Genomic DNA, 14039 nt, shown 5'->3' on the forward strand with positions numbered 1-14039 from the left:
GTAGAAATATAATCCCCACAAAAATGAAGTTTTAAATATAAAGGGGAAAAAAAGAAGTATTATGAAAGTAATGATTATATAGATCAAGGTGAAATTGTAGAAGGTGACAGAATGTAGAAAATCAGGTCAAAATTAAATATTACTGATTGCATTTTTTTTTATTTTACAGCAGGCAATTCTGAGTCCCAGAGGGAGAAAATTGTTGATCTTGTCTGAAATGGAAGACAGAAATATCACAGATGTGAAAGAATTCATTCTCCTGGGATTTTCTGATATTCCCAACTTGCAAGGCCTCCTTTTTGGGATTTTCTTAGTTATTTACCTGGGTATCATCATAGGTAATATACTTATCATTATAATTACAAAAGCTGATCCAGTTCTCCAAACCCCCATGTATTATTTCCTTGGAAACTTTTCCTTCTTAGAAATTTGTTACACTTCAGTCACTCTTCCCAGAATGCTAATGAACCTTTTGATCCAGAAGAGAAATATTTCTTTTTTGGCATGTGCTGCACAGCTCTGTCTAATTCTAGGACTGGGAGGCAGTGAATGCTTCCTACTAGCTGCCATGGCATATGACCGCTATGTGGCCATTTGTAAGCCCCTTTACTATTTGTTCATCATGAACCATAAGATTTGTGTTCAGCTGGTTATTGGGTCCTGGATCATTGGAACACCAGTTGTGTTAGGACAAACATATCAGATTTTTTCTTTACCCTTCTGTGGTCCTACTAAACTCAATCACATTTTCTGTGACATCTACCCTATACTACAGGTAGCATGTGGGGATACCTCTTTAAGTGAAATATTTATCTATGCAGATGTTGTGTTGTTTGGCATTGTTCCCTTTCTATTAATATGTTGGTCTTATGTCAGAATCATTGCCACTATTTTGAAGCTGCCATCAGCAATAGGGAAATCTAAAGCTTTTTCAACTTGTTCTTCCCATCTCATGGTGGTGGGACTATTCTTTGGTTCTGGTATCATTGTATATTTGCAACCCAAGTCCAGTCATTCATCAGGAAGAGACAAAATTCTATCTCTTTTCTATACTACTTTGACTCCATTATGTAATCCAATGATATACAGCCTGAGGAATAAGGACTTCATTGTGACAATAAGGAAATTATTATCTAAATGTATAAGATCAGGAAATGAATAGAACATAGATTCCAAGTTCATGTGTTTCACAGATAGACTGAAAATGAACTAATCCAAAAACTTTTGCAACTTCGTCATTCCTACCTAAAAATCTTAAGTCCTTGAGATATTGTTTTATGCTCCTAGAATAATATTGGCATAATTTTTGTGGTATCTAAAGGCACATGACATAATCCTTAATGTTCTAGTGTTAAGGAACCATCTTGCCTCTTAGAGTAAAAGAACAAAATGAGACAAATCTTTGAATTGTAAAGATTGAGATACTTTAGTCACTACAGAATATCTAACATCAAGGCTGCTGTGTATCTATGCCATTTTAATATGATAGTCAATGCCTAAAAATGTTAATTTATGCTACTAACTCTAAATAGAGAGGAACAGTTATGATATTTAAGTTATTAAAGTTTCAATGGTTACTTTTTATGTTATATAACATATCTTAATATGTAGACAAATTCTCTGCTCATAGATAAACATCCCCATTTGGGCAGAGAAGGGGATGAGAAAAAAATTGGAAAAAATCAGTGAATTAAGAAACATTTATTCAATGCCCATAAAGTACAAATCACTTGGCTAAGTACTTGGAACAAAATTAGATACAAAAATGAAGATAGTTCCTACCTGCGAGGAGCTTGTAACATAATGGAAATAAACACACAAAAGGAAGCTGAAATGTGTTTTAGAAATGAGAAGGTAAGCAACATAGGGACATGATGACTATTTCCAAAGAAAACCAAAGTTAATGTAGCTGGTAGAAAATGGGGTGAACCTAATCCTTGAACCTTATAACTAGTCCTCACTAATTAAAATTTGTAAAGGCCATAATTATACCCTTTAAGCAGAGTTCAATTCCAGTGACAGAGGATACTAATAATATGTGAATATCAGGAAAAATTGATCTTTTAGCTTAATGAGATTTCCCAATGAGGAGCTTCCTATGGAAGGAAGAGATGATATAAAGTCCCAAAGAAGTCTGGATCTGTTTAACTGGTGGGAAATGAAAAGAAGCAAGGAAAGAAAGAAAGAAATGCATGTCCAAGTCTTACATTTTATGCCAATATATATATTTATAATCTCACAACACGAAGTGAAAAAGGCTAGACAAATTTCCTTATCTCTTCCCTCTAAACAAGATTGCTCATTATAAATGCAGATTTTAATTATTTCTAGATTATTATTCTCTCAATTTGCATTACTAGGGTCATTTGGTATGTGTTCTTGGTTCTTATTATTTTCTTCACTATTAGTTCACATAAGACTTCCCATACCTCTGCACCATTTTTTGCCTTAGCAAAATTTTATCATATCAGGTTTTATACAATTTAAGTAATTCCTAAATTGATAGAAAACTAAAATATTTTCTCTTGATTGCTAATACAATTACTATTTCTATGAATATGATATTATTTATAGATCCCTTTTAGGTATCCAATAGTGGTTACTTTGGAACAAATTGAATGAATTGCTAATTAAGTAATGATTTTCTTACAAATCTTGGCTAAAAAAAAGAAAACAATAAACTGAGATTTGTACTCAGATACTATATTGCTAAATTCACTATTCCTTTCTCAGATGTATGCATCTTTCTTTAGTGTGAATTTGCATTTTAGATGGCATTTCACAATTTTGATTCATATTATTATCACAGGACCCCAATAAGTTGTATTGGGTATTTTATTTCATGAGCAACAATTTTGAATGTTTTTCATTATCATATTGCCCCCTTTAAAAAAAATAAAATCCTGGAGGCAGGTAGGTGGCTCAGGGGATTGACAACCAGACTTAGAGATGGGAAGTCCTAGGTTCAAACCTGGATTCAGTCACTTCCTAGCTGTGTGACCCTGGGCAAGTCATTTAACACCCTTACCACTCTTATACTTAGAGCCAATATGCATTTATTTTTCATTCTTCTGAATGTTTTGATGTTTCTTGATGCCTTGTGGAGACTTACATTTCACTTATGCAATTCTAATTTTTAAGAAACTGTTTTCTCCAATAAAATTTTGAACTTAAAATACATTTTACTATTATGCTTTTAAGTTCTTTTCAGTAAATTTTTGAAACTCTTTCTTTTTGTCCAATTCTATTTTTAAGATTTTATCTTCCTTAATGTCTATTGAATCTTTTTTAAAATCAATATATTAATTCTCCTTTCAATTTTTTTTGCAACATTCTTATTTCTTTTACAAGTTTTTCCTCTGCCTCTTGAAAATTTTTAAATATTTTTGAGCTCTTTCTTCTCTTACTTTTTGGGGCACAGAAAGGGGTATTGTGTGTCCAATCCCCTTGAAAGCGAGGCTTCACATGTAACTATTTTAATTGTATTATCTTCATCTGAGTTTTTGTCGAGATCTTCCATATCTCCATAGTAATGATCCATGGTGAACTTTTTTGTTGTTTGATCATTTTCCCCAGTCTATTTCTTGACTTTTAACTTCATATAAATGTTAGATTCTTCTATAGGACTAAAAGGCTTTTGTCTGAAGTTTCAGGTTTTTTTCCTGATGTTTTCAGAAATAGATATGGGATGGGTCTGCACATTTTTGTTTTTTGTAAGGTGGTATGATCTAAGGAGACATGTGGTCACATCACTTACTCTTTGATCTAGCTTTTAAGAAACCATAAGCTTTACTCTCCACTTTAGAATTGTGACCATGACCCCTACTCACCTTTAGCAATTGCTACTGATCCTTTATGCCCTGAATCTGAGAGCAGGGCCTTTGATCCCTTCTGAGCAACTGCAAGCACTCTTCTCCACCCTGAAACTGTGACAAGAGGGTCTGCTCTCCTATGGCTGCCAGTGACAGTATACTAATGTTCCTCTTCTCCCTGGGACTGTCACATGGAGCCCTGTGTGTTTGATGCATCAGGATCCTTCATATAGTATATACAAAATGTCACCTGTAATTTCCTTCTGTCCTGTTATACTTTACTATCTGGGCTCTGAGAGCTATTGGAAGATTCTACTGCTTCAGATGCAGCCACCTCAAAGGCCTGCTGCTTGTTTCCTAAGGCATTATTTGCAGTGTACCATGTTCCAGGCCTGACCACAACCCTAGTGAAAGATGCCTTTCCTATCTACCTTCTAAATTGTCCTAGACTCTTTCACCATTACTATTTATTGGTTCTGTAGGTCCAGGATTCAATTTAACCATTGCATTAAAATTTGTTGGAGGGAAATTTGAGTTAAAGTGGGTTCTTTCCATTACCACATTGCCTTTAAGAAAGGCAATTTTGAAAGTCATTGCAGTATCTACTTTGTTCTTTAACAATATGAAATGGATCTTCATTCTTTCATTTAAAACATCCTTTTCATTTTAACTGTGTATATTGAAATGCTCTTTTTTTGTTGTTTAAATTTAGAATAATGAATGCCTATCAACTTTCACTTCAAAGATACTTTCAAGACTTTCTCATTTATTGAAATAATGATTCATACTTTCTTAAATCATTGCTGGATTTTACACACACACAAATACACACACACACACATCCACTGGTACCTGATCTGAATTCACTCATGCTTATATTTCTTTGAAAAAATACATACTTAGTGGTGAGTTCTCTTATATGCCCATTACTCTCAGGGAAAAACCCAATTCTCTTCCTTCTGATTTGAATTATTTCTTTTTGTGATTTCCAAATTTCTAATGTCAGTATTTTATTCCTCTGGGTTGTAAAACTCCTGAGCATTGTAGATTTGGGGAATTTGAATCTCTACTATATGCATTCTCCTATATCACCTCTCAATGTCTCTTCACATCAAAATTTATCTCTCCAACCACTTAATCACATTGATTTTTTCCCACAACGGAATATTTCAAGAAATTTACTTATTGAATGAGTGAGCTCATAAAATGGTTTCCTTCATTCTTTGTCTTTAGTTTTGATGTTGATCTTCAACCATGGCTCTGCTCTGTGTTATCATTCAAGCATTAAGAAGTCTTTCTTTGTATCATTTGTGAGAGGCAGATTTTAAATCAAAGTTAACATTAACATATATTTTTAAATTATTCATGGTCAGTTACCAAGTCTCTGGTTCTGTATTTCCTTTTCAAAGAACGCTGGTACAAAATCATATACAGTATGGCACTGAAAATAGTGGAACAATCAAATAAGATAGATTGCTACCAACAGCAACCCAAGATAAAGAACATTTCTGAGGGACTTATGAAAAAGAATGCTGTTGACCCACAGAGAAAGAATTGTTGGAGTAAGAATGCATATAAAAGCATACAATTTTTCACTTATTCTGTAGGCCAAAATTTTAAGGTTTTGGTCTCATATGATTATTCTTATAAAAATGAATAATATGGAAGCATGTTTTCTGTGATAATTCATGCATAACCCAGAATGAATTTCTTGCCAGCTCCAGGAAGGGGAGGGAAAAGGGAGAGAGATAATTTACATTATATAACTTTGGGAAAGTCAGGTGGAATTTTGTAATAAAAATTAAAAAAAAAACATGGGTTTCTATAACCAGTGCTATTTTCTGGGACAAAATTACATTTCATTATTTTATTTCCATTTTGTTTTGCCATACATACAATCTTTTAGCCGAATCCAAAATGAAATATAAATGAGGAAGAAACAAAATGGTGATAACTGGGATATGCAGTGGAATTATAAGGCATAAAAACACAAGTATTGGCAATAATCTAACTATGGGATAATTAAAAAGTAGAATGGAGAAGTTGATGATGGGAACTGATAGACTTATAAGACTAAACAATTTAGAACTAATTGTATTTAATGTTTGCAATCCTCATTTGTGTCACAAATAGAGACATGGAGAAGTTATTCAACAGATATTTATAAACTTCCCACTATTTGTAGAGCATTCTGCTAAGCACTGTCAATAAGAAAAAGATAAATTGAAACATCTTGAGAAATCACAGATATAGTAAATAGATGAAGTATTTAAATCTCTATCTTGATTCTCTGACTCCACTAATAATTCATTTCTACTATAGCTCATATATAATGCCTTTATCCTCAGATTTTACTATAAATATTTACTAAAGCTTTACATTTGATTAAATACTTTATAATTAAACTATTTTTCTACTAGTTTTTTTCCCATTTTTCAGTGAGAAGGATTATAAAAACACCTCTGTGAATGTCTAATATGAAGTAATTTCAATGCTGCATTATTACTGGGGGAATAGATGAGGAGAAAATTCTAATTCTTTGAAATGTTGTTCGCTCAGACTATAGGTGCATATATTCCTCCCAAGGGCTAATGCTGATGGTGATGTGATAAAAATACTACAACTACTACTACTACTACTACTACTACTACTACTACTACTACTACTACTACTACTACCACTACTACTACTACTACTACTACTATTACTACTACTACCACTACTACTATGACTACTACGACTACTACAACTACTACGACTACGACTACTACTACTTATGACTACTACTACTATGACTACTACTACTACTAACAATAACATTACAAAATATGGAACTGACCTCTTTATTTTACTAGAGCATTAAATTCTATTATGTGAAACATCTCCCTACCAATGGAAATTGTCATCATCTTGCAAATTAATACAATATAATAGACTAGAACAATGATTTTCTAAATGTTTTCTAAAAATCATCAAACCAGTACTTGTCAGAGGCAGGAATTGAAAAATTTCTTCCTGTTTTTGAGACTATTTCTCGAAATTATGCCAGATCATTATATCATCATCATAATTTTGATCATTATTTTTATTGTTATATATGTTTATATGATTAATCATTACATCATAATCAGTAGTTTAATTTATGTAGAATCTCAATATTTGAAAAATATTAATGTAATTAGTATAATAATTAATACCTAGTATAATAATTAATAATTGCCTACCTACCAACTTATATATATCATTTAATGCTTCCTCAGAACCACCCAGTGAGTAATGGCCTATTGCTACATCTTAATTTTTGCAGATGAGGAAAAAAAGGCTCTTGAAGATTAAATGACTTGCCCAGGAGTGGTAAGATGGGACTTAAACTTGTCTTCTTGGCTCAATTTTAGGACCCTGTTCCAAAAATTCACTAAATGATTACTATAACAATTGAAAAATTAGAAGTGAGGAAGTCAAGTGAACAAGCCTTTATAGAGCAGATATTATGTACCAGCAACTATACTGGTTTGTAATTAATTTAATCATCATAGCAAACATGGATTATGTGCTATTATTATTCCCATTTTACAGTTGAATATGTTAAGAGAAAGAAACGTTAACTGACTTGCCCATATCTAGGAAATATCTGTAGCTAGATTTGAATTCAGATTTTCTTATCTCATGGTCCAGTGCTCTCTCTACTTCATGAATTTAAATTTATCTAATTATGAACACATGGAAAGTAAATAAGTAACCCAAGTTTCTTTAGGTAACCAGGAGAGATGTAATTCTCACCAATATTTTCTGAAACCTAATGTTTTATTCTTTCCACAACATCCCATGATACCACTGCACTACCAGTGTACTGTAATTCCCACAAATTTTGGAGACCAGCAAGCCAAGTGTTTTATTCATGGAACAGATTCTGCAAAGAAGAGAGAATTATCAGCAAATTATCTTAAATTAATTAAATTAACATTAAATTAATATATATATATATTATATATATAATAAATAAATTAAATTAATTAAATTAAATAAATTAAATTAACAGCAAATTATCTTAAAATCAACTTATCCATTATAGAATAATCAATGATAAGAATTTTTTATAAGGATGTAATGCTTTCTCATGAAGAAAGTGCTTTTCTCTATCCAACCCAATGAAGACTCAAGTTCTGGTCTATAAAATTATAAGTTAAGAGGAATGTAATGATTCAGTAAAAGTTGCAAAGATGCAAACTAAACTCATGTCTCTTCCTACTGATTCCCATTGCCTAATATAAGCTTCAGGTTTTGAAGATTAGGTTTCCTAGCAAAAAGGCTCAGCTCTCATTAAATGTGAAAAGTGACCTGGGAAATGCTTTGTCCCCATAGTACAGGGTTAGAGAGGGAAACATACTTAAAGAGCTATCAATACTTAAAATTCAAAGATCATTGAGAATGAGCAGGTATATTGCTTTTGCAGAGTTAAAAGGTGCTACTAGAAAGATTTAGTTATTAATGGAGAGTCAGGATGGTTTTGGTAGGAGGATGGTGAATCTAGAGACAATAAAATGATGATTTTAAATATCGACTCTGCAGTTTATACAGAGAATCAGTTGGGATTTTTTGATCTTCAGTTTACTTATCTTTAAAATGCATAATGAGAATATCTATTGCACTTGTGTATTACTGCTGTAAGCTTTTGTATATACACACGTATTTAGATATACTGTGATTTCTAAAGTTGTATTGAAACACCCTCACATGAATATATTTTAAATATATAAATCAAAAAAGAAGTAAAACTACAACTTTGAATTTTTTCTACAAAAGGTAAGCAATAATTATTTCATTGTCTCATCTTCAGTTTCTGTCACTTTGAGTATATTCTGTTGAGTAAAAAAAGATCAGTTCAGTTGACTCTAGTTAGAAGTCATCAGTCATTGTCTTAATGGGAATAATTTCCCCAGTCCCTCTGGATCAGTCTATATACAGAAAGGACTAAAGAATGTTCATCAGTTTGTCTTCAGGAAAAACATTTTCATTTTAAATAAACTAAGTTCAGATACCTACCAGTGCCTAAATTGACCACTTAGTTTATTCATCTGTTTACTGTTTAAAGAATTTGTACATACTATTATTTAAGTTCTGAGATGTTTAGTTTATAAAATCTTATATGACCATCCCATTGTTTATGAGATTACCTCCCTCATAGTCATTATTTCTTATAATAGGATGTCATAATATGTGAATTATAACATTTGTCTCACAATTATACTCTCATTATTTTATATTGTTTCTTTTTAAAATCTGTTTTGTTACCACAGAAAATGAATGTAAATATTCAGCTATACATGTGATAACTATACCTCAAAGTCCTTCAGGTAGTTCTTATGGCATGTTAAATGTTAGAGAAGATGTTGAACTTTCTGAAACATAGTCATTTATACTATAGGATCCCAGGTTTGGGAAGGGAATATTCTTTCTTTAGCCTTGTTCTTGCTTTTTAAAGGAAGTAAAATGTAGTTTAACTATACAACAGTAAACTTGGTTTGGAATCCTGGTGAAAATTAAGGCAGATAATAAAGAATGAATTGTTGAATTTTGCAAGAAAGCAATTATCACAAATATAGTTTAAGCAGGTTTTTTCAAATGATTGAATAAAAGAATGCAATTATATAGTTTACCTTGATTTTGATCAAGGGATTTAAGAAAAAATTCCACTCATTGACAAAAATATGAAGAAATGAAATTGAAAATATATACTTATATAATATAAATATATAATATATTAAATATATATGTTATATAAATTGTATAATAAAATATATTATTCATTGAATCCATATATGATTGAAAGATGATGGACTTTGGTCTCTAATACAGTATCTGGAGGAGTTTTTATTAACTTTGTGATTTTTTTTATCAGTAACAAATAAAAGAACCCTCTGATTTCATAGGACAAAATGAGTAAAAATAGAGGTGTGACAGAGGCAAGAATAGGCCAACACATTAAATAAATAAATGATAAAAAATATTTAATAGAGTATTTGATATATTTTATAAGATACAATTTATTACAGTAACATATGAAGTCTTACATAATTATTGAAGTCAGTGAACTTTATAAGCAAAAGATTTGGGGATGAGAGAGATTGTAGTTCATTCAAAAAACATCTGAATGGACTGCAAACTCACTATGACTCAGTGAAAAATAAATCCTTCCTTGATTGAAGCATAATGTTCAAGAGGTCATTTTTCTCTCACTATTTGTCCTTGTTGATCATAACTCAAAAAGTATGTTTATGTTCATCATAAAAATTGCATTGCTTCCTTCCTGCATTAGAAATATAATGGTGGCATACATGATAAAATGAAGTGGAAAGGATAATGTAATTATATATGGAGATATAAAAGTCCACCCAGTTTATGAGAGAGCATGTTCATATCTGGGAGAAGTATTTTTATTTTAATATAGCAAAGATACTTTGACTTCTCAACTATATAAATAATCCTCATTTCATTCCTATTGAAAATTCTCTCATAATCCAAAACTCTAGTCATGTTCCCATACTTTCCCTATTAATCACACTATTTTATTGATCCGGTTTATTCCTTCTTCAAGAGTCCCTCAGCTACTTGCTTCAGTTTACTCATCTATCCCATTTTGTCAAGCAGCAACTGATTAGAAATAGTCTTACTGGAAATTTTCTTATTATAAATTGATTGTTTGAAGAGGATAATACTTTAATTCAAAGTATGGGATCATCAAATAAACTTGAAGTATTTAGTGGGGGGTTGTATTTGGAAGATAAAATTTTCCCACAACTTCTGAAAATATAAATTACAACCTAATCTACCTATTCTTACAAATACATACATGATAATTGTGAAATACAGTTAGGTAATACTTTAGGTACTCGAAGAAAGTGGAGAGGATTATTGTCTGGGATGATTAGTGAAGCATATAAGGAATGGAATAGAGCCTTGAAGGAAAAGCAGCATTCTTGTAAACAAAGATCATTAAGAATATCTTCCAGGCAGTAAAAAAAAAAACAGAAATAAATGGTAAGAAGATAATTATCATTTCCAATAAGTTTGGGAGAAAACATTATTTTTAGTTCATACCACCTCATTTCATTATCTGTTTAAAACATATGGTTTCCATACTTTGAATGACATACCATTTAAAAATAATATTGCTTCCTATGGGAAAATATTCTTTGTGATGTTTTTGAAATTTGGGATCCTTTATATTTTGTATTATACATCAGTTTCACAGTTCAATCCAGTTTTCTGGATTTATAGGTAAAAAGAAGCTTGAATATAAAGCAATAAAATAATGTTTATAAAACAGAATATTCAACCTCGTGGTTTGAAATATAACTTTAAAAAGACTCTATAATATTAGATTAAAGTTTTAAATGAGTTTTGAGCAAAGAACTATTTAGATGATCAGAACAGGGAAGAACTTTTGAAATGAGAAAATGGGCCAAAGGGACTATGGTGGTCTTCTTGCTTTTTTTTTTTAAATTAAGAGAATAGTTTTGAGTAAGTGAGAACAAATTTAGATTTTGGATATAGACATTAACCACTGATTCTAGGTAGCTAATTTCAGGTAAAGGGGGGTTGTTATTTTATTGGCATAATGTATGCCCCTTCCTCAATGTGTAAGAATGGCAGAGATGTTCTCTATCTTGAGATAGGTAATGCAGAAACACACTTCTAAAGTCTTTTCTTTGCCCCTTCTTGGGACTTCAATGCTGCAATTAATACAATACTCAACTTGGGTTCCAAATCCTGAATTTCTGTTGATTGCTTTCCTCATCATTCAAAACTCTCAAAGTAAGAGAAAATACTTCTTTCATCATATCAATGGCTAAAGGAGTTATGGGGAATTTCCAAAGACAGAGTAGTCAAAGAAAAAAGTAACTACAATTGAATAGGCAATCAAAAAGCCTCCCCTTGAAGAAGTAAATAAGTGACTAGAACTAGTTAGAGAATGTCTACATTTTGTTCATCTATATTTCTCCAACTTGATTAACTTATGTTCAAGAATATGATTTTCTATGTTCTCTATTAGGAGATAAACAGAGACAAAGAATGCACATGCATGTGATATACAAACATACACACATCTCTGTGTGTGTATATATATATATATACATATATAGGTTGTGTACATATTTATTATGTGTATGAATATATATGCACATTTTACATTGCAGAGACATAGGATAGACAACAGAAGAAGAGAGAGACAGAGAAATGGAGACAAAAACAGAGAGAGAGGGTGGAAAAGGGAAAGAGATAAACATATATATATATATAGAAATAAAGATACAGAATGTATTAGAAGAAAGAAACAAAGATACTAGAAAGGAGAAAAATATTAGTTGTAGGGCAGATAAAAATGTCTTATGTAAAAGGGATACATCAAATTATGTCATCTAACTCTTTATTTTACAGGTCAGGAATATCTATCTCAGATGGCTCAATGACATCACTGTTTGAAATATAGTGTGTTCAAAAAAATAAAAAGAAAGAAAGAAAAGAAATGGCAGAAATAAATAACACCAATGGAGTGGAATTTGTTTTTGTGGGATTTTCTGACTTTCCCAATATCCAAGGGTTTTTATTTGGGATTTTCTTAGTCATTTATATAAGTATCCTTATGGGTAATGGCTTTATTATTGTTATAAGTAAGGTAGATCTATCTCTCCAAACACCCATGTACTTTTTCCTGGGACATTTTTCATTTTTGGAAATATGTTATACATCAGTCACTCTTCCCAGAATGCTGACCGACCTTTGGAGCCAGAAGAAAAATATTTCTCTGTTGGGTTGTGCTACACAACTTTGCTTCTTTCTTATTCTGGGTGTCACTGAGTGCTTACTCCTGGCTTCAATGGCCTATGACCGTTATGTGGCCATCTGTAAGCCACTCTACTATTCTCTCATCATGAACTACAAGTCTTGTGTTCAGCTTGTTGTTGGCTCCTGGATCAGTGGGATCCCACTCCAAATAGGGCAGACATACCAGGTATTCTCTTTGTCCTTCTGTGGTTCACACAGACTTAATCATGTTTTCTGTGACATACCTCCATTATTGGAGTCAGCATGTGGGGACACCTCTTTGACTGACTCTTTTGTCTATGTTGATATTATCTTCTTTGCTTTGATTCCATTTCTTCTGATACTTGGATCCTATTTCCGAATCCTCACCACCATCCAGAAGCTGCCATCAGTCACAGGGAGATCCAAAGCCTTATCTACTTGTTCTTCTCACCTTATTGTTGTGTGCTTATTTTTTGGTTCTGGTATCATTGCACATTTTCAAACAAAGTCCAGTAAAACAGCAGGAACAGGAAAAATCTTTTCTCTTTTTTATACTACTGTAACACCATTGTTTAATCCTTTAATATACAGCCTCAGAAATAAAGATGTCATTGTAGCGATTCAGAAATTGTTATCTAAAGAAGGAGGTCTGAGAACCAAATAGAAAAACTCACTGTCTGAGTTTTCTATAAAGTTTTCTCAGTGACTACAGAAAGGTAATTTCAATCTTATCCCTACCTATCTCCTAAACTTTTACCATTCTCAGGTAATGGTCATAAATCCTTAGAAAATCTCTTTGTATTCCCAGATGTTATATCTTTATATTATCAAAAAGCAATCTGATTGTAATATTAAGGCTCAACTATTAAGAAACTATCTTACTTACCCATTTGGAGACCCATTTTGGAAAAGATATGCAAAAGCTCACTTAAGAAAATAATTCTTTAAAAATTAGAATTGGTAAGCTGGAGGTTAAAGACACCATGAGGTATCAAGAAAAATAAAACAAAGTAAAAAAAACCATAAAAATGTGAGATATCTCAATGGAATAAAACAACTAACATGGAAAGTAGATTGAGGAGCCATTACTAAAGAATCATTGGACTACTTGAAAGGTATGATTAAAGAAAGAGCCTAGATATTATATTTCAAGAACTAAATCAAGAAAATCTAGCATCATATCATAGAACAAGAGAGTAAAATAGAAATTTAAAGAATTCATCAGTCATCATTGGAAAGAGGTTACAAAGTGAAAATTCCTAGAAATATGAAAACCTAATTCCAGAACTCCCAGGTCAAAGAGAAAATATTTTAAGTCACTAGAAAAAATTATGAAAGTGTCATGGAGCTACATTCAGGTACACACAAGTTTTGCTATCTACTGTATTAAAGCAATGGGGGTCTTTGAATATGATTTTC

At 31.7% G+C, this 14039-nt stretch overlaps 2 protein-coding genes across 2 annotated transcripts; both read left to right on the top strand.

Annotated features, from left to right (window-relative positions):
• Positions 1-217: 217 nt before the first annotated feature.
• LOC100021946 (olfactory receptor 10AG1-like) lies at positions 218-1162 on the top strand. The gene has a single exon (XM_001373913.4). The coding sequence runs from the start codon at positions 218-220 to the stop codon at positions 1160-1162; it is 945 nt and encodes a 314-aa protein (XP_001373950.4).
• Positions 1163-1803: 641 nt separating this feature from the next.
• Positions 1804-13298, top strand: LOC100617080 (olfactory receptor 10AG1-like). Its single transcript, XM_003341502.3, has 2 exons — positions 1804-1854; positions 12304-13298. The coding sequence occupies exons 1-2, from the start codon at positions 1804-1806 to the stop codon at positions 13282-13284; spliced, it is 1032 nt and encodes a 343-aa protein (XP_003341550.2). The 3' UTR covers positions 13285-13298.
• Positions 13299-14039: the final 741 nt, after the last annotated feature.

Source organism: Monodelphis domestica, chromosome 6 (genome assembly GCF_027887165.1).
Source record: "Monodelphis domestica isolate mMonDom1 chromosome 6, mMonDom1.pri, whole genome shotgun sequence".
Lineage (NCBI taxonomy): Eukaryota > Metazoa > Chordata > Mammalia > Didelphimorphia > Didelphidae > Monodelphis > Monodelphis domestica.